The sequence below is a fragment of the Vigna unguiculata genome, chromosome 6 (genome assembly GCF_004118075.2).
Source record: "Vigna unguiculata cultivar IT97K-499-35 chromosome 6, ASM411807v1, whole genome shotgun sequence".
Taxonomy (NCBI): Eukaryota; Viridiplantae; Streptophyta; class Magnoliopsida; order Fabales; family Fabaceae; genus Vigna; species Vigna unguiculata.
This window is the reverse complement of record NC_040284.1, coordinates 33,133,155-33,155,398: the sequence shown is the minus strand read 5'-3', so window position 1 is coordinate 33,155,398 and position 22,244 is coordinate 33,133,155. Positions and strand designations below refer to the sequence as shown.

The 22,244-nt window shown below is 27.9% G+C and overlaps 3 protein-coding genes across 3 annotated transcripts; 2 read left to right on the top strand and 1 right to left on the bottom strand.

Moving 5' to 3' along the window:
* The first annotated feature begins 3,370 nt into the window (after nucleotides 1-3,370).
* LOC114187972 (7-deoxyloganetin glucosyltransferase-like) lies at nucleotides 3,371-5,238 on the top strand. Its single transcript, XM_028076426.1, has 2 exons — nucleotides 3,371-4,013; nucleotides 4,110-5,238. Exons 1-2 carry the CDS (start codon nucleotides 3,485-3,487, stop codon nucleotides 5,051-5,053), a joined length of 1,473 nt encoding a protein of 490 aa, XP_027932227.1. The 5' UTR covers nucleotides 3,371-3,484; the 3' UTR covers nucleotides 5,054-5,238.
* On the bottom strand, nucleotides 5,205-7,858 carry LOC114187973 (NADH:quinone reductase). The gene is made up of 6 exons (XM_028076427.1): nucleotides 7,450-7,858; nucleotides 7,064-7,276; nucleotides 6,819-6,914; nucleotides 6,029-6,174; nucleotides 5,594-5,813; nucleotides 5,205-5,511 (listed from the first exon to the last, which is right to left on the bottom strand). Exons 1-6 carry the CDS (start codon nucleotides 7,600-7,602, stop codon nucleotides 5,329-5,331), a joined length of 1,011 nt encoding a protein of 336 aa, XP_027932228.1. The 5' UTR covers nucleotides 7,603-7,858; the 3' UTR covers nucleotides 5,205-5,328.
* Nucleotides 7,859-19,483: 11,625 nt separating this feature from the next.
* Nucleotides 19,484-20,573, top strand: LOC114187612 (protein EXORDIUM-like 2). The gene has a single exon (XM_028075903.1). The coding sequence runs from the start codon at nucleotides 19,527-19,529 to the stop codon at nucleotides 20,400-20,402; it is 876 nt and encodes a 291-aa protein (XP_027931704.1). The 5' UTR covers nucleotides 19,484-19,526; the 3' UTR covers nucleotides 20,403-20,573.
* The last annotated feature ends 1,671 nt before the right edge of the window (nucleotides 20,574-22,244 follow it).

Here is a 22,244-nt window from a genome sequence, read left to right as displayed (position 1 = left end):
GTATCACTTCGTGCACTGTTGGTGGTTCAACGATAAATGGATTAACCCCGATTTGTAGTGGATGAGCAGACTGCAATACATGTTGAGACTACACCAGATGCCCAAACTGTTGAGAATACACCAATTGCTGAAACTCAAACAACTCAACCACCAAGGAATGAAGTAGAGAGTCAAATAGCACCATTACCAACACCAGAAGAACCATCCTAGCAGTTTAGGATGAAATTACATATTAGGAGGAGACCATAATAGCAGCTACAAATGTCTTTTGGAATTTCTAATGTAGAATTCATTATTGATGTACTGCATTTTGACTTTCCTTAAACTTCGTTCAATTTCACTTTTGCCAAACATTGATAGAGTGCATTTTGATGAGGATGAATTAAGGTTATGAATTTAACTTCTTCCAGACTTAGATCAATTTAATTTTCCCAAGCTTAGATCAATATCACTTACTTCAATACTCAGATTAAGATGTCATTTTGAACATGTTGGGACTAATATCAACATAATCAAACTAATTCATTTCTTCATTTAACAATAGTACAAAACATATTGGACTTTAAAAGATTACACATAATAACAGTACGAATAATACAATAACAACACAAGTGAACCCTATTACTAATTGCAGCCTCTTCTCAGCAACCTTCAATGACTTCTCCAAATCATTAATCTACCTCATTTGTGTCATGATGGTGACATTCTTTTCATCAACATCACCATTTGAAAAAGTTGCAGCCCACATTATTGAAACCACCACTTTGTAACCAAAATTTTTTACCAATATTCTTTGGAGTTCTTGTCATCCTCAAAGCTGACATCTTTCCGCAGCTACAAATCGGGGTTAATTAATTTCTCATTGAACCACCAACAGTGCACGAAGTGATACAACACGGTTGCCTCCAACGATTACAACCAGAGGTAAAGGAAGAAAATTGGGACCGTAACATACCTATATAATGGGATTGCAGGAAGAAGAAGATTGCAGCAACACCAATTGGGAATGGAGAAACAAGATTACCAAAACTCACCAACTGCCCAAACATTCCTTACCAAAACTCTAGCTCACTTATTTATTTCCAAATATCTAATTATCACACTTGTACACTACACGTAACATACTCTAATACAAACCGTGTCACCTTTGTACAATGCTCCGTTAATGATTTAAATGGCATTACAGAAAATGACCAAATAAAACACGAATTGTGAAAATGAAGATCATTTTAAATATTCGGTAAAAATGATGATCATTTTAAACATTTTATTAAAATAAGGACCATCCGCACCAAACACTACGGAAATGAGGACCAAAAAGATATTTAAGAAAAAAAAATCAAACTAAAAATTGCTACTATCTTTCATATATATTTTTACAAATATTTTTAAATTTAGGTGTCTATTTTCTTTTTCACCTTATTAGGATTACCTTTTGCATTATACAACATCCTCGTGAATGGTACCTGAAAAGATAGAAAAAAGTTACTTTGACAGTGCACTTTTCTAAATACATACTCTACAACTATTTTTAATAATAAAATATTATATTATTATAATAATAATAATAAATGTAAATAATGTATTATAACAAAATAATATTTTACGTAGTTGTCAACCGATACAATCCAAAAAAATAGGAAGTGGTACCCTAGCAAGTGAAAATGCTACAACGGACCTTAGTACCCTACCTCACCATTCCCGCGTATACTAATCACTCATACAATATCTTGTTTTTCATTTTTTGAATTCAACAATCATATAACATATTTTAAGAAAATATTGATACAGTTCAAAATAAGAGCGTTGTGACGTGCGGATAAAGTAACTAGGAGAACCACCAATTTTCTTTCGTTAAAATAGTTTTTAATGTAAGTCAAAATCTGATGGAAACAAACAACTTTGACGCAGATATTGGAATCCTGTTTTCATACATAGTAGCAACTTTTGTTGAGTTACATTGCAGATCCACAATAATTAAAATAAGGTTAAATTATATTTTTAGTTCCATTTTCGTAGCAAAATTTGAATTTGGTCCCTCAATTATTTTTTATCTTAATTTGGTCCCTATTTTGGGAAATTTGACCCAATCAAGTCCTTTCTGTTAATGGTGGAGTAACGGTGTTAAATGGGGTATCACGTGTCAGCTTCTGAATTTTTTGAATTTTTTTTTATTTTTTTTATTTTTTTTTTATTTTTTATTAATTTTTTTAAAATTTTTAAAAAAATTAAAATTTTGCCACGTGTCAAGCTGACATCGTGCCACGTGGTAGTGACAGTGCCACATGTCACTGTTTGGGAGTTGTCAATTTCTCATTCTCAATTTGGTTCCTGTATTTTATTTTTTGTCTCAATTTAGTCCTAATTTTTGTAAAAATTGTGCAATTTTGTCCCTCTCCAAATTGAAACCAAATTAAATTTCTATATAAATATGCACAAATATTTCTATCAAAATTGATATTTCAAGTAAATATTTTTAACAAAATTAAGTTTATTTTAATTTATATTTTACGTTAAACTTTATTTAAAATTATTTTAAAGTTGTTAATAGAAAATAATGTTAATAAAAAAATTCATAAATTATATTGATATTTTATTACATTATACTTTAATATTGTTTTTTATTTGAATTTATATTTTAAATAATTGCATATTTTTAAAATGTGTAAAATTCAATAATTTCTATACAAATATTTTAGTTAGTATAAAAATAAAAATTATATAATTTAAGAAAAATTAACTAGTTTGTGTAACAATAAAAAATAAATAAATTTAAAATTTGAAAACAATTTTAAGTAAAATTTAATGTGAAACAAATTTAAAGAAACTTGGTTTTATTGAAAATATATAATAAAAATATTAATTTGAATAAAAAATCAAATTTAATAAAAATATTTGTATAACATTTTATAATTTTTGTTTCAATTTGGAGGGGGACGAAATTGCATAATTTTTACAAAAAATGGGATTAAATTGAGACAAAAAATAAAATACAGGGACCAAATTGAGAATGAGAAAATAACACCTACCAAATAGTGACACGTGGCACTGTCACTGCCACGTGGCACGATGTCAGCTTGACACGTGACAAAATTTTAATTTTTTTAAAGATTTTAAAAAAATTCAAAAAAAATAAAAAAAAAATTTAAAAAATCTAAAAACTGATACGTAGCACCCCAATTAACACCGTTATTCCACTACTAACGGAAAGAACTTGATTGGGTCAAATTTCCCAAAATAGAGACCATATTAAGATAAAAAATAATTGAAAGACCAAATTCAAATTTTGCTATAAGGACTAAAAATATAATTTAACTTTAAAATAAGAGATATTGCAACTTTCTTCATCTACCAACCGGTGCCAGAAAAGTATTGCTGAAACAATAACGTTCATTGAGTGTGCTAGTGCTATATATGTTGAGGCAACGAAGAGCCTTTTCCACTGTCTTCTCCTTTCAATTTTTCTTAGAAGGGAAAAACGAAGATGAACAACATTGCAGAGAGAAAGCCACACGCTGTGCTGGTTCCATTTCCACTTCAAGGCCATATAAACCCTTTGTTCAAACTAGCAAAGCTGCTTCATCTCAGAGGCTTTCACATAACCTTTGTCCACACTGAATACAACCACAAACGCTACCTCAAATCAAGGGGTCCTAATGCTCTTCAGGGTCTCCCAGATTTTCGCTTTGAAACCATCCCAGATGGTCTTCCTCCTTTGGATGACGATGCTGATGGTGATGTTAGTCAACCCGTACCCTCTCTTTGTGACTCTATCAGAAAGAACTTTCTCCAACCCTTTCGCGAACTTCTTGCTAGACTTAACCACTCTGCAACTACTGGTCTCAACCCCCCAGTTACCTGCTTGGTCTCTGATTGTTTCATGAGTTTTCCTATACAAGCTGCTGAGGAACTTTCTCTCCCTATTATTCTCCTTTCCCCGGTCAGTGCAGGTGCATTCTTGTGTTTTATGCACTTCCGTTATCTGGTGGATAAGGGAATCGTACCTCTCAAAGGTATCAATTTATGTTCTTCCTTCATTTATCTTTCGTGTATAGATTCGTTCGTGTACGGATCTCACAGTTACAGGTTTTTGTGGTTATCATGTGCAGATGAGAGTTATCTCACAAACGGATATTTGGACACCACCAAGGTAGAATGTATTCCGGGTTTGAAAAATTTTCGCATGAGGGACCTTCCTAGCTTTGTAAAGACAGCAGATCCAAATGATTTCATGCTAGAGTATTTCATTGAAGTAGCTGCTAGAGTTCCCACAGTCTCAGCTATTGTTTTTAATACTTTTGATGAGCTTGAGAGAGATGCTATGAATGCTCTTTCTTCTATGCTTCCTTCTCTCTACACCATTGGTCCTTTCCCTTCGTTTTTGGATCAAAGTCCGAATAACCACTTGGCTTCTCTTGGTTCCAATCTTTGGAATGAAGATCCCAAGTGTCTTGAGTGGCTTGAATCCCAGGAACCCAGATCCGTAGTTTATGTGAATTTTGGCAGCATCACTGTTATGTCTGCAGATCAACTTTTGGAATTTGCTTGGGGTTTGGCCAACAGCAAGAAACCGTTTTTGTGGATCATTAGGCCTGACCTTGTCATTGGAGGTTCCGTGATTTTGTCATCTGATTTTGTGAATGAAACCAGAGACAGAAGCCTAATAGCAGGTTGGTGTCCACAAGAACAGGTGCTGAACCATCCATCAATTGGTGGATTCTTGACTCATTGTGGATGGAACTCGATCACTGAAAGTGTTTGTGCTGGAGTCCCAATGTTGTGCTGGCCATTTTTTGCAGATCAGCCAACAAACTGTAGATTTGTGTGCAATGAGTGGGAGATTGGGATTGAGATTGATACCAATGTGAAGAGAGAGGAGGTGGAGAATCTGGTCAATGAGTTGATGGTAGGGGAGAAGGGAAAGAAGATGAGAGAAAAGACGATGGATTTCAAGAAGAAGGCAGAGGAGGGAACAAGACCCGGTGGTCGTTCATATATAAACTTGGACAAAGTAATTGAAGATGTTTTGCTTAAGCAAACATCATTTGATTGAAGGGTTTTCCTTTTTATAATGTTGTACTGTAATAATTCATTGATCTTCTTTTCTCTAAACTTTATTTGAAATCCAAATAATGCGCCGGTTACGAGTGCTAGTTTGTGTTTCCTTAATAAACTTTTACGGTATCATTACATTTTTCTGAAGATGAAGCAATGCGAAAACGAAATTTTTATTATAAACTTGTCTTGAAACTGGCACATTTATTGTTATTCCGAGCCACAACCATTGTACATAACTTAAACATGCTCTCCCACTCGACATTTGACAATCTAGTTTAAGTTTTGCTGTATTATAAGCTGTGCTCCTTCAACTAGCTGCTTTACCACTTCTCCAGCAGGCAGAATTTCCTTAATGAGACCAACACCTTCGCCAGCAAACATCACCATGCTCTCGAGATCTCCTGTAGTTGTAACGTTTGGAACAGTACCTGCAAAACGTCGTATATCTTTGCCCTGTTTCATGCAAAAAGTATAGTCAAACACAGATATTGTAGACATAACAGTTGCATATAAGAATGTTAGCTTTGTTACATACCACGCCATTAATCGTTGAATGGCCAATGATGGGTTGGTTGGCTTCGTTTTCGTGTGCCGGAAGCGATCTCCATTCCTTATAGAAAGGTGTCTGCAAGACACGATGAGGAGCACCAGGCCATCTTGCCCTCCCAAACACATCCGTGTATGCAGTCTCATCAAATTCAACCAATTTTCTTTTGTATGTGGAATGAGCATTGCTTTCCTCAGTTGCCACAAACCTGCAAACAAGACTCTTGGCATGAAAACTTATTTGAAAAGGTGTAATAGTGTTAGAAATAGGAATGCCAAGATTTATAGCCCCCGCAATAGGCTTCTATCATGGAGGCAGAATTCTTGATTTAAGCACAAAAAATTGTAAATGTCAAGATATTACAGCAACAATAGGAGAGGAATTTACTGAAATATGATTAATGTGAAAGTAATGTTTCAAAACCTGGTGCCTAAACAGACGCCTTGAGCACCAAGGGCTAGAGCAGCAACATAACCCCGACTATCCACAATTCCTCCAGCTGCAATAACTGGTATCTCTCGGTCACCAACCAGATCGACCACCCTTGGCACCAATGTAATTAGACCATCCTGCAATTACATGAAAGGGAAAGCACTGTCTCTGAGTGCCAAAAATGGAAAGTAGTAGTGTGGTACACAATTGAAAAAATATGATTAGCTATAGTATGCTCCTAGGATTCCGAGTTTGATCTCATACTGAATACGAATGAGCCTAAAAGCAGTAGATGAAAGAAGACTTATATTTATAGTTTTAAGGTTTAGGGTTAAAAGTAATGTTTTAACTTTCTTATATGAAACGTTTAAGTTTGGTCTTATATTAAGTAGGAATGAGCCTGAAAAAGTAGTCTATGAGAAAAAAGACTCACACTAGGTTGTAGGTTGTGAGAATGTTACATATACAGCATCTGCAATCACTACTACTACATAGACTACTTTATCTAAGTACAACTTGTCTCACTTGAAGTTTTCATATCAAAGACAGATATGACAGACAGTGGGACACCAATGTTGTAGTCCATTGCGAATGTAGGCCTTGTGTATGGCACTAGCCACTTCACTCACGCTAAAAATTAATAAACGTAGTCAGCATTCTTTTCTTCCATCTTATGGTTGAATTCAAGCAGAAAATTAACAATTATTAGTTAATCATCAACACCAAAACAAGACACTTATACTCTATAAATATACATCAAAATTATTATAAGCATGCACACCTGACCCAATACATGACCACCAGCTTCAAGTCCTTGTACAATTATCCCATCGACACCTGCTTCAATCGCCTGTTTCGCACCTTCAATGTTCCCAACCTGTTATAGGTAACAGGTTACATACCAATAACAGAATCATTAATTTGCAGAGCAAATAAAAGGAACACCAAAATAAGAATATAATCTTGTCTCAGGATTTGCGTATAGTTAGTAACCTAGTACTGTTAATAAATGAACAGAAAACTCACTTGAGGAACAACTTTGACCCCAGCGGCGTGAGCCCTATCTACTAACTCCGTTGTACAATCACCCCAGGAAATTTGCAAGACTGCAACTTTTTCTTCCAGAATGACCTTCAAATTCTCCTCAAAGGGAAAGGCCAGAACGACACCAACCCCGAAAGGTTTATCAGTTAAGGACCTAGTCGTCTTTATGAGTCCCCTCAAATAATCCGGCGATTCCTGTTAGAGTCGAATCAACAAATAATGCTTATGCACCTCAGAACAATTAACTTGTAGAAAAAGATTTCAAATTTACACTGTGTAATGATATTCCGAGACAGATAACAATGAATTGATGCAGGAATTGAAGAACAGAAGGCAACGATAAGCAACAGAGGGAAGCATGAGCATACCCAATCAGGGGCCCTAAGAAGACCAAGAGCACCAGCATTGGCAACTGCAGCTACAAGGCGAGGACCAGAGATATCAGGGCCTAATGGTGCCTGAACTATACCATATTCAAAACCCAGTATCCCTCTCCAACCCATCTTCTTCTCCGAGTTCATCAATCTTTATCTTCCTTCACCAATAAATGGATCTGATCACTGACATGACCACTATGCACACTACATGTGTGGGGCTTTTAAAAGTCAAGTATGTAACATTACAACATGTGCCTTTATCAATTTAACGTAAGCAATCACGTCCTACCAGGAATGTTCAAAATTGTTGAGCTGCTCAAGCTAAGTAGAAAAATAGTTTCATGAAACTAAACTCAACTAACCAAAACCTAATTCAACAATATTTTTAGTTTCCTTAATCATATTTAACATTTTAAAACTGAATCAATCTGAAATATATTCTTGTTACATAATGATCACATTTATATTATTTTTATAAACTGATCACAAGTATTGGAGTTGAACTTGAACTCTTTTTAATATGATAGAATTATATATAGTGACATAAACTCACACCATACAATTTATATACGACACTTCTCAAAGAATTGTAAACTTTTCTCTTTCTTACTTTCACAATTGACTTGACTGTACATACAAGTATCGTTTCTCATAAAACTTCTCAGTATAAACATGAAGTTGGAGCATCACAATTTCAGTAACCTGTGCATTTTGTCTTCATTCAAATGATCAAAACTTGAACGTGCTTCATTTGTACTTTTATTCGATTCTAACATAGTTTAAATGGTTTTCTCAATTTGCTTTTTACACGAAACTAGATTAATTTTGATTCAATCAAGCTAATTATCCTTTTTACATCTCATAGAGTAGATACACCAAAATGATTATAATTACTTATAATTGGTAAATTGAAGAAGCATAAGTCAAGTGGAACTTAATCACTAGAGGTATTTAGCACAAAGATTCAACTCTCCTTTTGGAACTTTATATAGGTAATGAAGATAAGTGATTTTGTCTTCTAGTTAGTGTGCTTTCCCCTAACATTACTGTATAGGTTTTAAATATTTTAATATGCATCATATCTTAATAATATATTATTACCATTTATTTCAATGTTTAATTCTTTAAATAATAATATTTAAGTGCTACTTTCTTTTAGTTTTTGACAAAATATTTATTTTAAAGGCAATAATGTTTCATTTTTCTTAGAAAATTCTCTATTTCTCTTTTATAATATTCACTGTGAAATAATGATATGTTTCTTTTCGTTTTAGACATACTACTTAAATATCATTTGTTTATTTAAACTTGCTTTCTATAGCCTTTAAACATTATAAATGATTTAATTTATAATAAAAGGATGGTATTAGTCTTTCCCTTACATTAATCTGATTTTACAATTAATTTTTTAATTAATTTTTTCCAAAATAAATAATAAAAGTCCAAAAAAAAGTCATAGATGAGAGATATATGATTTTTCTCCCCTCATATATTATCTTTTCTCGTTAAATTATATCATATGTTTGTCAGAATTTGTTTTCAAAAATGTTACTTTATTATAGAACAAAAAAAAAATCTTCTACTTTCCAACAATTTGAGACAATTTTTTTTCTCAATAGTTTTCTGCTACCTTTGTTATAAAGTATAACCAATTACTCGTTATAATTTAATATATTTTTAGAACATAACTAAAAGAAGACCTTCCGTTCAAAATTATAATTATAATAAATATTAAATTTTATTATAAATTAATAAATATTTTCTTGTAGTATTTTGAAATGGCATTTGTAAATAATTTGAGTTTTTGAAAAAGATGTTTAACTTATCTTCTAACCTTTTCACAATAGTTATAACACGACAAATGAATGTTGTGCGTTTAGTGCATCCTTCAACTTCATGGTTCCAAAAATAATTAATTAGTTTTATATTTGCATTAATGCAGTACTTCTGAAAAATATCCATTGAATTGAAAAGTTTTACAACATTTTTTCGTACAAATGAATCTCAATGGGCCACAATCGAACTTTCTAATTTGGGCCATAAATTCTCAATTGAAAGTTGGCCCAGTCTTCTAATAAATGTGGAGATACTACTACTGATAAATATAAACTGGGGAAGAACTGGCTTTAGCCACAGTAGGTATTTGGCATGTCCAACCATCAAGCATCTATAATAAAATAAGGTTCCAAATTTTTTTTTTTGTATAATTATATGATAGTTTTTTATATTTTTTATAAATAATTTAATTATTGTTTTATTTTATTAATTTTTCAATTTCAAATGTGATAAATAATAAAAAATATTGTTATATTAACCGTCTAATCTTATCATTATGTTACGTTAAATGTGTAAATAAACAAAGCTTTAATTTACAATAATTATATTAAGTCTAATTTATGTATGATAATATATTTATAGTGTTTGATGTTTTTTAAATGATAGAGACATAAATAAAAACTTAAATTATAAAGAAAATAAACCTAAAAAGTTAACATTTTAATAAAGAAAAAAGTATAAGTACAAGTTTTAATGTAAAATGTCATTTTGTTTACAACCGATAATATAATTACGGTTATAATATTTTATTTCAAAAAATATATATCAAAAACAATGTTTTAAAATATGTAAGTAAATCAATGTCACAAAAGAACGTGACAATTTTTGTGTTTATTTATCCGAATACGGTAAAATCAGTATAAATGAGTTTGAAAAAGTATATATTTATTTATCTTTTTAAAACTATAACTTTTCTATATGATTGAATTGAAAAAAAAAAAATTGAGTATGTTCGGCGTCAATCTTATTGCCACGCTTATTTTTATACATCACGCTTATTTTTATACATCGATATTTATGTATATCTTCTTTCTTATATTTGTATTTGAACAGTAGATTATAGCACAATAATAAAAATTTTGATATATTTTTAAAATTTATTTATTGAATCGCAAGTACAATTAAAAAATTAATTAAAGGTTAAATTATTCTTTTGATTTTTCTATTTATTATTAAATTTCAGTTTGATCCTTAAATTTTTTGTTGTCTCAATTTAGTTCTCATTTTTTTTAAAATGACTCAATTTGGTCCTCACCGTTAACTTTGACCAATCAGTGTTAATCAGTGTTAAAGTTAACGTCACGTGTCAATTTACGGTTTTTTTGTTTTTTTTAATATTTTTAATATTTTTTATTTTTTTATTTTTGAAGAAATTAACAAAAATAAATATAAATAAAAATAAAAATTTTCAAAATTTTCAAAAAAAAGTTTCAAAAAATTCAAAAAAAAATCAAAAATTAACACGTATTAACTTAACACCATCTGGTCAAAGTTAACGATGAGGACCAAATTGAAACAAAAAAAATTTGACAACCAAACCGAAATTTCAAAATAAATAAAAAGATCGTAATTTAATCTTGAGAAAAAGTTTTGTGATGTATTTTATTTGTACGGCATTTTTGTGGTCAAGATTTCAGACATTGCTGCTGTGGCGAGTGGCACTGAGATATCACTTACGTAGTCAACTTTGGATGTGAATCCTTCATTTCTTGTACTCCACAGAACATCATGGAATGAAAAGTCTCTGTCCTTTTGTGAAAAAACAGGTAAAAGTGTCTTCTTTCAAAGACTTTGGCACCATAAACCAAATTCTAAGTCAAATGGGTTCTCAATAATTGAGTTCAGTTTGAAGTTATCCTCAATCTTCCAATCTTCTAATATTCAAGATTCTTCTTTTACTGTCACATTCTCGAAGCTGTTTCCTACTAAGTACCCATTACTTCCAATATTGTCTCCTAATGAATACCTTTCTAACTTGGAAAATGTGTTCTTGAAAGAGAAAGATTATTCAGCTTAAATATAGACTTAATCAGATTTTATAATTAATTAGTGATAATGTTTGATTTGGACCTAGTAGCCATCAAAACAGAACCAGTGTGATTATATCTGGATTAAATGAAGCTGGTTACATGTCAATGTCAATTTTGGCTTCTTCGATATTAATTGTCATGACAAAGTCAAGTTATTAAATAATCTGATTGATACATACTGTTCACAATATTAATGAACATTTACTGTTTAATGAACCAGAAATTTCACATTATTACTTACAATTGAAATTGAATTAATTCTAGACTACAATATTAAATAACACTTGCATAAAAGTACAAAAGATTATATAATAAATATTTAAAATGGTATTTACAATTCATTGGAAATGAGTGATTGATTATTGAGAAAGAGATTGAAAGAAAATAGAGAGAGAGCATTTAGGTGTTACATGATGACTTTTTCCTAATACATACACAACCACCAAATTTATCAGACAACAATACAACTTACAGTAGGCTATACGCTATCCAACAATTTGGATAAATGAAAGGTAAGTTTTTACAAACAAATTAATAGAAGCATAATAGTTCCACAATCTTAAGCCACACAACTAATGTATCGGGTATTAGTCAGAAATTATGGTCACATATCCATCTCACCCCAAACATGTTATGGTTTAATCAATTGTATTTAATTTTTGAATTAAATATATTTTTATTCTTTAATTTTTAGTGAAAATTAAAATTAGTTTTTTTTCTTTAAAATTTTGATCTAGTTTAGTTTCTGAATTTTAAAATGCATGGATTTAGTTCTTTTAATAAAATTTTGTTAAGTTTATTTGACATTTCAAACACGTTTCATAATGATATGTGAATTAATATTGAAGTAAAAATGTGTCAAACGGTATAAACAACTTAAATATAATCATAAAATATGTTTAAAATGTCAAACAAAATTAATAAAATTTTGTTAAATGAACTGAATTCATACAATTTTAACACATTTTTAAAGATAAAAAACTAAATTAGTTTAAAATTTTAAAGATAAGCTAATTCTAAATTTCAATTAAAAGTAAAAAAAAAAGACATATTTAACCTTAATGTTTTGATATTAATTTAAAACTTAACTTTTGTTTCTTTTAAATCGTTGAATATTAAATTTCAGAGAAGAAATTAAATATAATATTATATATATATATATATATATATATATATATATAAGCATAAAATTATTAAGTTTTAAACGAAAGATGATTATCAGTCCATCCCATTTTGGTTGCTTCTCATTTTGGTTTAGTTTGCAAAAGTTGACTTAAACCGACTTTTCTTACATAAAAAAAAATATATTAATTTATTTTGCCCGTCTTGCATAACATTTGTCATCTAAAATTTTAAAGTTCATAATTTTAATAACTTTACTTTTAATTAATTAAATTCATAAAAATAATAATTTTTATAGATTTATTTTTTAAAGTAATTAATATTCACAAATTTATAATTTATAATTTTTAAGTATAATTTTTCAAAAAAAAATCTAAAAAATTATATTACTAAAATAATAAACAAAAATTATATTTCTATGTAACTAAAATTGTGAAACAAAATTAAAAATTGATAAAGACTGGTATGAAAACAAATGTAATTAATGACAAATATACATTATACTCATATTAATGAAGACATCATAAGTTACAAATATATTTTGAAATAAATTTACACAATTAGGACTATGTATGTAAAATTATACAATGTTGTCTAAACTTCTAATTATGTTGTGATGAATTGATCATTTGAAATAAGTGATGGCATTTGGGAGGGCCGAAGACCGGAGTTGCATTTATAAGACGGGTCAAATGAGAATGGTTGGCACCGAAAGGGACGAAGAAAATACACATTAAATTCTAAGACACTGGATATACCCCACTGTACTCTCCATGTTTTTCATTTTAGAAAACTTTATAAGTATGGTTAAATTTTCAATTTTATTCTTTTCATGATCAAATTTTAATTTAATTTTATAATAAATTATAAAAAGTTGTAATTCATTATAAAATTAATTATTAAAATAATATATGATTAGAAGTTTCATGTCAATTAAAAGTAAAATAATTTTATAATATAAATAAGATAAATAAGATATAAATTTCATTTTATAAGTTGATTTTATAAAATTGAGATAAATTTAAAATTTGTTACTTGATTTTCCATGTAAACTTAATTGATTCAGTATACCTGAAATCTCATTTTTATAAAAGTAGAAAAATATAATATTTCCATATACCTTTTTATTACACTTCTTGCAGTTGTTTTATTTGTCTATCACATTAGCTATTTATTTTATATTTTGTCATATTTTTTAACTTATTTTTTCATAAAAGATTATCAGACACAGTAGAGTGATGTGACAGTACTAATAAATGGTCGGACAAACACGGTCTAGTTAGGTTTGACTTTATACAATTTTGTAATACCCTATTAGGTATTTTTATGTACAGAAAAGTATTTTTATATGATAATAATATAAACATTTCATTAACAAAAGATACGACAAAAATATTACTAGTACCGTCTCTGTGGGGCAACTTGACTGACTATACTGTTTTTAGGTTTTAAATAAATAAATAATCTATTATATATTATATATTTAAGTTACAAGTTATTTTATTAATGTATACCGTATATAAAGAGAAACGTACTTTTTACACTTTATATTTTTCTATTTTATTTTAATAATATAATTATTAATTTATTTATTAAAGACATTTGTATAACATTATCATTAATTTAATTTTTATTATTTTTATTTTTATTTCTTCAACTAATTTTTTTTTAATTTGTTTAAAAAAAATAAAATTTATTTATGTTTTATTTAGTAATATGTTACGAGTTTGTTGAACTTTTAATTTTAGATTAAAACTTTTACTAAAATTATATATTTTCAAATTTGAATTAAAAAGTTTACTATAAATTATTAATATTCTATTCAATAATACTTTCGTAATTAAACATTTTTCAATTTTTCAAATTTTTACTTTTACTCATTTAAAACTTTTAATTTATATTTTTTATTTTATGTCCTCATAAAATTCTAAAAAATAAATCATTTTAAAAATTTTATTATTATTATTTTGAACATCTTATTATATTACGAGTCATGTTAAACAATATGCTAAAATATGCTAAAATATTGTTTAAAATATAATTAATGAATATTTAATTTTGTAAAATTATTAAAATATTAACTGAATTATGAATTTAATCTATAAAAATGTTAAAATATTAGTGTATTTTAACTTTATTCAGAAGACAAAAATGTTTATAAATAATATACATCTATAATCGATAATTTAATTGTTACACAAAAATAATTAAGAAAATAATAAAATAACTATATTTTAATATTTTTAAAAGTTAAAATATAATTAAATATAAAAAATAAAATTTATAGAAATAAAATATATTATTTTTTAATAAAAACATAATTATCATAATATTGTTTATATTAAAAACCAAATAATATATTTATTAAAAAATATATTTTACATAACTATCGTAAAATATAAAACGAAATAAAAAAATTTCAAAATAGCTTAAAGAGAAAAGGTATATTTAGCTTTTCTTTTATATAATGCAAATTTCTTTTTTATTCGATTTGAAACTTGAAGTCAAACTTGAATTCTTAATATGTAAAATGTTTCAAATTTATTAACTCACCAATCTTAAACAGAAAGGACCACCTACACAGGACAGCCTTCACTACCTTATTTATTTACTTTTTATATATTAAAAAAATAAGAAAAAACGGATCACATTAACTTTCGGCAAATAACTGTCCATATAGGTCATACACAGCATTGACATTACAATTTGCGATAGCTGTTACAAATATTTTAACTAAACTTAACTAATGCAAAAGCAGTTATATTGTATCATTATTTTAGTTTATTTTTTAAATTGATTAACTTCTAAACAAAATTAATTGATTTATACATCATGAAATTTAAAAATATAGTTTAACATAAAATAACCATATATACTAATGTAATAATTGAAAAAAAATTAATATAAACTTATGATATATTTGAATAACATCTAAATTGTTACATAGTTTAATTCCTTGCAACGATTAGTTTCATTTTGAAAAAGAAATAATCTTTAACACGTGTATACACTTACTTAACATTATTTTTTACTTTTCATTACAAATAAAGTTTTGTTAGTAGGATGTTACTCACTTTGATGAAGATGTATTAATTTGATCATATTTTTGAAAAATATTTTAATTACGTCTAGATTTTTCAAAAGTGTGTCAATTAGATTTTTTTAAACCAAAACTCTTAACACACGCCTATCACATGTTAACATGTGATTTTTCTTTTTTTAATTTCTTTTAATTTTCAGATTCTTTTTATTTTTTTTCTTTGGTCACGTGTCAGTTCTCCAGCGTCATATATGTTCTCCAGTGTCATATATGTTTATGTTAATTTTGAGAGATATTGTCTTGATTTCAATTTAATCTTTAAATATATATTTTTGATTTAATTTAATCTTCACATGTATGTCTTTTTAATCTATTTTAGTCTCAATTTTTTTTTCAAAATAAAATAATACTGTCTCCCTCTCTTAAATTTTAGACCATGTTTATTTTTTATATAAATGTTATACTGATATAAATTGTATGATTATTTTGTTTTAATTAAATAATGTATCAATTTTATCAATTAATATATGATATATTAAAAGGGTAATTAATATTTTTTCTTTTAAAAAATGTAATTAAACTTAATTAATTAAAGGAAAAATTAACCACAAAACTTAATTTGTATAACTACATATATGTATGATATTAATAATTTAAAATTGATATATTAAATAATAATTATAATTCAACAATTAATATTAAATGGTTAATTAAATTTTATCAACTAACATGTTATATGTTAAAAAGGTAACTAATTCTTGATTAATTCTTTTATAATTAATTTAATTACATTAAGTTACATTTTTCAAAAGCTAAATGTTAATTACCTTTTTGAAAAAATACATACAGATGTTACAGTACATATGTTTAAAAACATGTAAAAGCAATCTTTAAAAAAATTACATACAAATGTTATAATAGTAATTTTATTTCAATGCTTTACATATTTATTGTAGAGCTGTCAAAATGGGTTGGAACCCACGAGCCAACCTTGCTCACCACGTGTTCAGACCGGTTGGGTTGAATTTTTTTTACAAATTTCAATACAGGTTGATTCTTGACCGGCTCATCCGGGTTAAACCTGTGGTGAGCCAGGTTGGCTCACCAACCTGCCGATAAAAGGGTCACACAAGTGTTTTTATTTTTTTTATTAAGTTGGGCTTTACATTTTGGTCATGTTAGGTTTTTTTTTTATCCAACACATAAATATTTTGTATTTTTTTGTATTTTCGTTTGTATTTGGATTGTATTCAAGTTTATTTAGATTTTAATTAGAGTTACAATTTAATTTTGACTGAGAAAAAAAGAAAAAAATAATATTTTTTTTAATTAAGTGAACTCGTGAGCCAACCCGTTTAACCCGCCAACCCGTGGTGGGTTGGGTCGGGTTCGAATTTTTTTGGCTCGCTAAAAGGTGAGCCGGGTTGGGTTGGCTCACTAAATCATCAACCCGTAGTGGGTCGAGTCGAGTCGGACTGGATTACCCATTTTGACAGCTCTAATTTGTTTCACTCATAATTCTATAATTGATAATAAAACTGGAATAAACTAAGTAAACATAACATTAACATCTATATTAAATTAATATTTTACATATTTGTTGTACTCATAAGTTTATAATTGATAATAGAGTTGGAATAAGTTAAGTAAATATAAAATTAACACCTATGTTAACTAAATGTGTCAAAGTTAAATTTTTAAAAAAAAAAATTGTATAAACTACTAAAAACTTATAGTAATTAACCAATGTTAAACTTAGATAATAGAGTTGAATTAAATACAAGAGGGAATGAATAACACCAAAAAAATAAAAAATAAAGGAATTTTCACAAATTTTAGGATTAAAATACAATAAACCTTTTGTTATAAGTTATACATGGTAGTTTGTTCTGCTCCTCATTGATCCAACGCGAAATATACCTAAGCGGACTTGTATTTTAAAATAATCAATCCATAATGTATTTTTTGAGTACATTATTTGAGACAAACTAATGTGAACAAATTTGCAAGATCCATTTCGTGTTGTGGTTACCAGGGGCGGATTATACAAGGAGTAGGGAGGGTACTGGCTCCCAAAAAATTTTTAATTTTTTTTAAAAATTATATATATATATATATATATATATATTTATTGATTTTTTTAATTTTATATATTTTTAAAATTTTGAAATTTTTTTAAGTTATAAGTGATATATTTTAAAAATTGATAAAAATTAAATTGTGTGTCTTTTTTTATTTTTTTATAAAACATAATATTATGTTAATTAATAATAAAACATAAAATTGAATATAATAAAGAGTATAAATATTTAGGTTAAATTATTTTTTTATTTTTGTTTTTTGTCAAAAAAATGTCAAATTTTAACTAAAAAATTAAAACCAAATTGAGACTAAATCAACTAGAGGACCAACTTAATTACATTTTTGAAAACAAAAACCAAAAAAATAATTAAAACAAATATTTATTAAAATATTTTTTATTTTATTTTTTATTGTCTTTTAGGTTTTAACAAATTTGTACTCATCTTTCAGTCTCATATGTTTTCTTTTTATTTTTGAAGAAAAAAAGAAGTTAAACACAAATTCATTACTTTTACTCTCATTTTCATTTGTTTTGTTTCTTCCTTGAAGAAAAAAAAGTAACTCTCTTGTCTACTTGATAATAAACTATTAGTTTAATAGTTATTAACATTATTTTTTATTACATGAACCTTTGTATATTCATTTTTTATTAATATAGAAGAAAAAAGTAATGTATTATGTGTTTTTTCAAATCGATTTTGTGACTTGATTATAAGATATTTTTATTTTAATAATTAGTTTTCTCAATTTTTCATTAGATTATGATAAATTATTTTTTAATATTAACTTTTATAAAAGTATATTGATGAAGAATAAAACCATAGATTCATTGTTTAAATATAATAGAAGAGAAGTTGTTGATAAAGATGAAAACTAGATAGATTTTACTTCTTTACATATTTTGAAGTATTGTACTAATGATCTAACCTAATGATCAAATTGTCTAATTAAAAAAGTTATTTGTGAAAGCATTATCTAATGATTCAATATAATAATCAAATAAATATATTGCTTTGACCCCTCAAAATTTTGTGGTCAAAATCCGTCCTTGGTGGTTACTAATTGTTTTTCATGTATTGTAATTTTCAAATTTCTTTAGTTTTACTTATTTTATACTTGTAAAATTTAAGATAATTTTAATTATTTATGTTTTTCATTTTTTACTTAATTTTTTTTACGTACATGGATTTTTATTGTAATCTAGAAATTAAAAATAAAATAGAAAATATTATAAATAATGTATTAAAGTGTAGATAATCTATTACAAATTTAGATAGAAAAACACAAATCAAATTTTTGGCATTGTTTGAAATGGGAATGGAGGAGAGAAAAAACAGAAAAAAACTCAAAAAGTTTAATCATCGTACAAATTAATGCTACTAACTAATTAATCTTATTAAATAATTAATCAAAGCCGTTAATTTTTAAATCTTAATTGCTGACTATGACTGAATCAGAAAATATATTATTGAAGTTGACTTAATCAAATTGTACAGAAAGATGTATTCATTACTTTTTTTAACTTGTGTTATTAATCATAAATTCGAAGAGTATTTGATATATGAAACTCATGTTGAACTTAGGTTAACTTCTAAAAATCTTAAATTCTAACGGTATTTGTTATATTAAACTCATTTTAAAATTAGGTTTTGGATTCTACCTTTTCAGTAATATTTAAAAACATATAAAATTGATTCGTAAATTTGAAAAAATATATAAAAATAGTGTGAATTAGGATCCGGAGATATAAGAAGAATACATGCATTATGGATTGAAGTTATTTGATAAACAATACTTTGAAAAATGTGATTAATATTTTATTAGAAAATCTGGAATGCAATAGTTAAACCATTAGAGAGAAAGAGATGCAGAATAGTATAAATAGGGGTCCCTAATCACTCATCTTCCTCGCCCACAACACAAACGAAATCTCTATTCTCTCACTGCCATAGATAAAAATGGATTCCAAATATTTGTTAGCCATGTTGTTGTGTTGTGTTCTGCTACAGCTGAAGCCCAGCTTGGGGGCGCAGCAGAAGCTCGAGCTCAAATACCACAACGGCGTTCTCCTCAAGGGACGTTACACCGTTGATATATTATGGTACGGGAGCTTCACCCCGATCCAACGCTCCATAATTGTCGACTTCATCAACTCCTTGAGCTTCCCCTCCGGGGCCCAATCACCCACCGTGGCGTCGTGGTGGCAGACGACGGAGAAGTACAAGGGCGGCGGCACCACGACGCTGGCCGTGGGAAAGCAAATAATGGAACCATACTCTCTCGGGAAGCACCTCAGCGAGAAACAACTATACGACCTGGCATCACGCATCAAGGACCTCTCTGCAATAAGCCTTGTTCTCACCGCAAAAGACGTGGCGGTGGACGGCTTCTGCAGTGGCCGCTGTGGAACCCACAAATCCATCAGCGGGATGACCCCCTACGTGTGGGTCGGCAATTCCGAGACCCAGTGTCCGGGCCAATGCGCCTGGCCCTTCCACAAGCCCATTTCCGGCCCACAGACGCCGCCGTTAGTTGCACCTAACGGTGACGTGGGCGTGGACGGCATGATCATAAACATTGCAACTCTGTTGGCCGGAACCGTGACTAACCCCTTCAACGGTGGGTATTATCAGGGTCCGTCGACGGCGCCGTTGGAGGCCGTTTCGGCTTGCACGGGGATTTTCGGGAGCGGGGCGTATCCGGGTTACCCGGGGAAGACTCTGGTGGACCGGGCGACGGGAGCGAGCTATAATGCGCAGGGCAGTCACGGGAGGAAGTTCTTCTTGCCGGCGATGTGGGACCCACAGACCTTCCAATGCAAGACGTTGGTCTGAAGGAAGACTTAAGTCAACGAAGCTTAAGCTGGTGTTTTGTTTTGGTGTTAAGTGTTGCGTGTAAATTCCTTTCTGCAAGGTCAAATCATTGAAATACATGGAACAATAAGATGAAGGAAAAACATTTTTATTTATATGAATCAATCATATCTATCTTGTAATTTCGAATTCCATCTAAACTTCTTTTATATCATAATCCAACAATGACAGCATTAAATTTTAAACTATTTAATGTCATAAGTTCATAATATGCACTGTACATTAAGGAATCTTTTAAGACGAAAAAAATCGTAATTTAAAGAGTCATGTTCTCATGCTTGCATTAAAATTTTAGTTTAAAACACAACAATAGCGCAGTAATTAATGTATATTTTTATACAATTTTTAATATTCTCTTTTTCAAAATAAACATAGTATACTTACTCTACTCGGCTAAGTTCTAAAATAAAATAATAGTTAGCTTATATAAATAATTTAAACAATAAAAACTGTATAATTAAAGAGTCTATCATGCATTGCATGTTTAATATTTTTCAAAATATAATAAAAATCAGTTAATATTAAAAAATGAAATATATTTAGAATAAATTAAAGTAAAAAATGTAATTAAAGAGACCTTTATATATATATATATATATATATATATATATATATATAATATTTATTAAAATTTTCAAAATACATTTAAGCTTGATTAAAACGGATAAATAGTTTATATATGCATTTATGGATAAATAAAAATGATAAATGAAGTGAAATCAAAGAGAACAGACTATAACTATAGAAAAATTCTTAGATAAAAATTAAGTTTAATGGCAAATATATTTAAAGATTGATTTTCTAATTAAAAATTAATTTAAAGATCAATTCCTTTAACAATAGAAATTTTGGTAAATAATATTGATGATTAATTTAAAGACTAATTTATTGTAAAAAAGATTTTAATTATTAATAATTTTTAATTTATAAATTATGATTTAAAATAGTCATTATAATAACTAATTATTTTTTGTCATTAAAATTGATCATTATTTAAATATTTTTTCTATAGTTTAAATTTTTAAGTTTCACGTTTTCAAATCTGATTGTTTTTTAATAGATATACTTTTAATCTCTTATAATTTTTAATTATAAAGTCACCTTTCGTCTAATTTTTAATTAATTTACTTATATTTATTTAGTATGATATAAAAAATAAAATAAAATAGAGAAAAATATAGATTCTTATTAAATTTTTTATTAAAGTCAATAAAGTTTATTTTATGATTTCCAAAGAATATTAAATGAAATTTACAAAGAAATAAATGGATTTTATGTTAATTAAAGAATATATATATATATATATATATATTATCTTGTCTACCTTGGTTATTTCTACATGTTATTTTGTAAATATGGTAATTTTTTTGATTAACATAACTTAGTGACTTTTTTATTGGATGATGGTAAACGAAATTAAAGACAATAGAAAAATAAAAACTAAAATATGGAAGAAGGGGTGGTGAAACAGTAAAAGAAGCATGTGAATGTGATAAGGTCGAAAAGAAAGTTAAAACAGGTGGTCAAACAGTAAAACAAGCACGTGATAAGGTTGAAAAGAAAGTAAAAACAAAAACGTTTTATTTATTTTTCAATGTTATCTCACAATTGTTGTACGGATGAACCTCACATGTTTTCACAGTTTGTTAAGACTGTATTTACTTTCTTTTTAAATTTTGGTTTTCGTTTATCCTCCTCCAACAATAAAAGTGACATTTTATATTAATTACAAAAAATTATCTCATACAATATAAAAAAAATAACACGTAAATACATAAATACAACTAAACAAGATGATAAAAT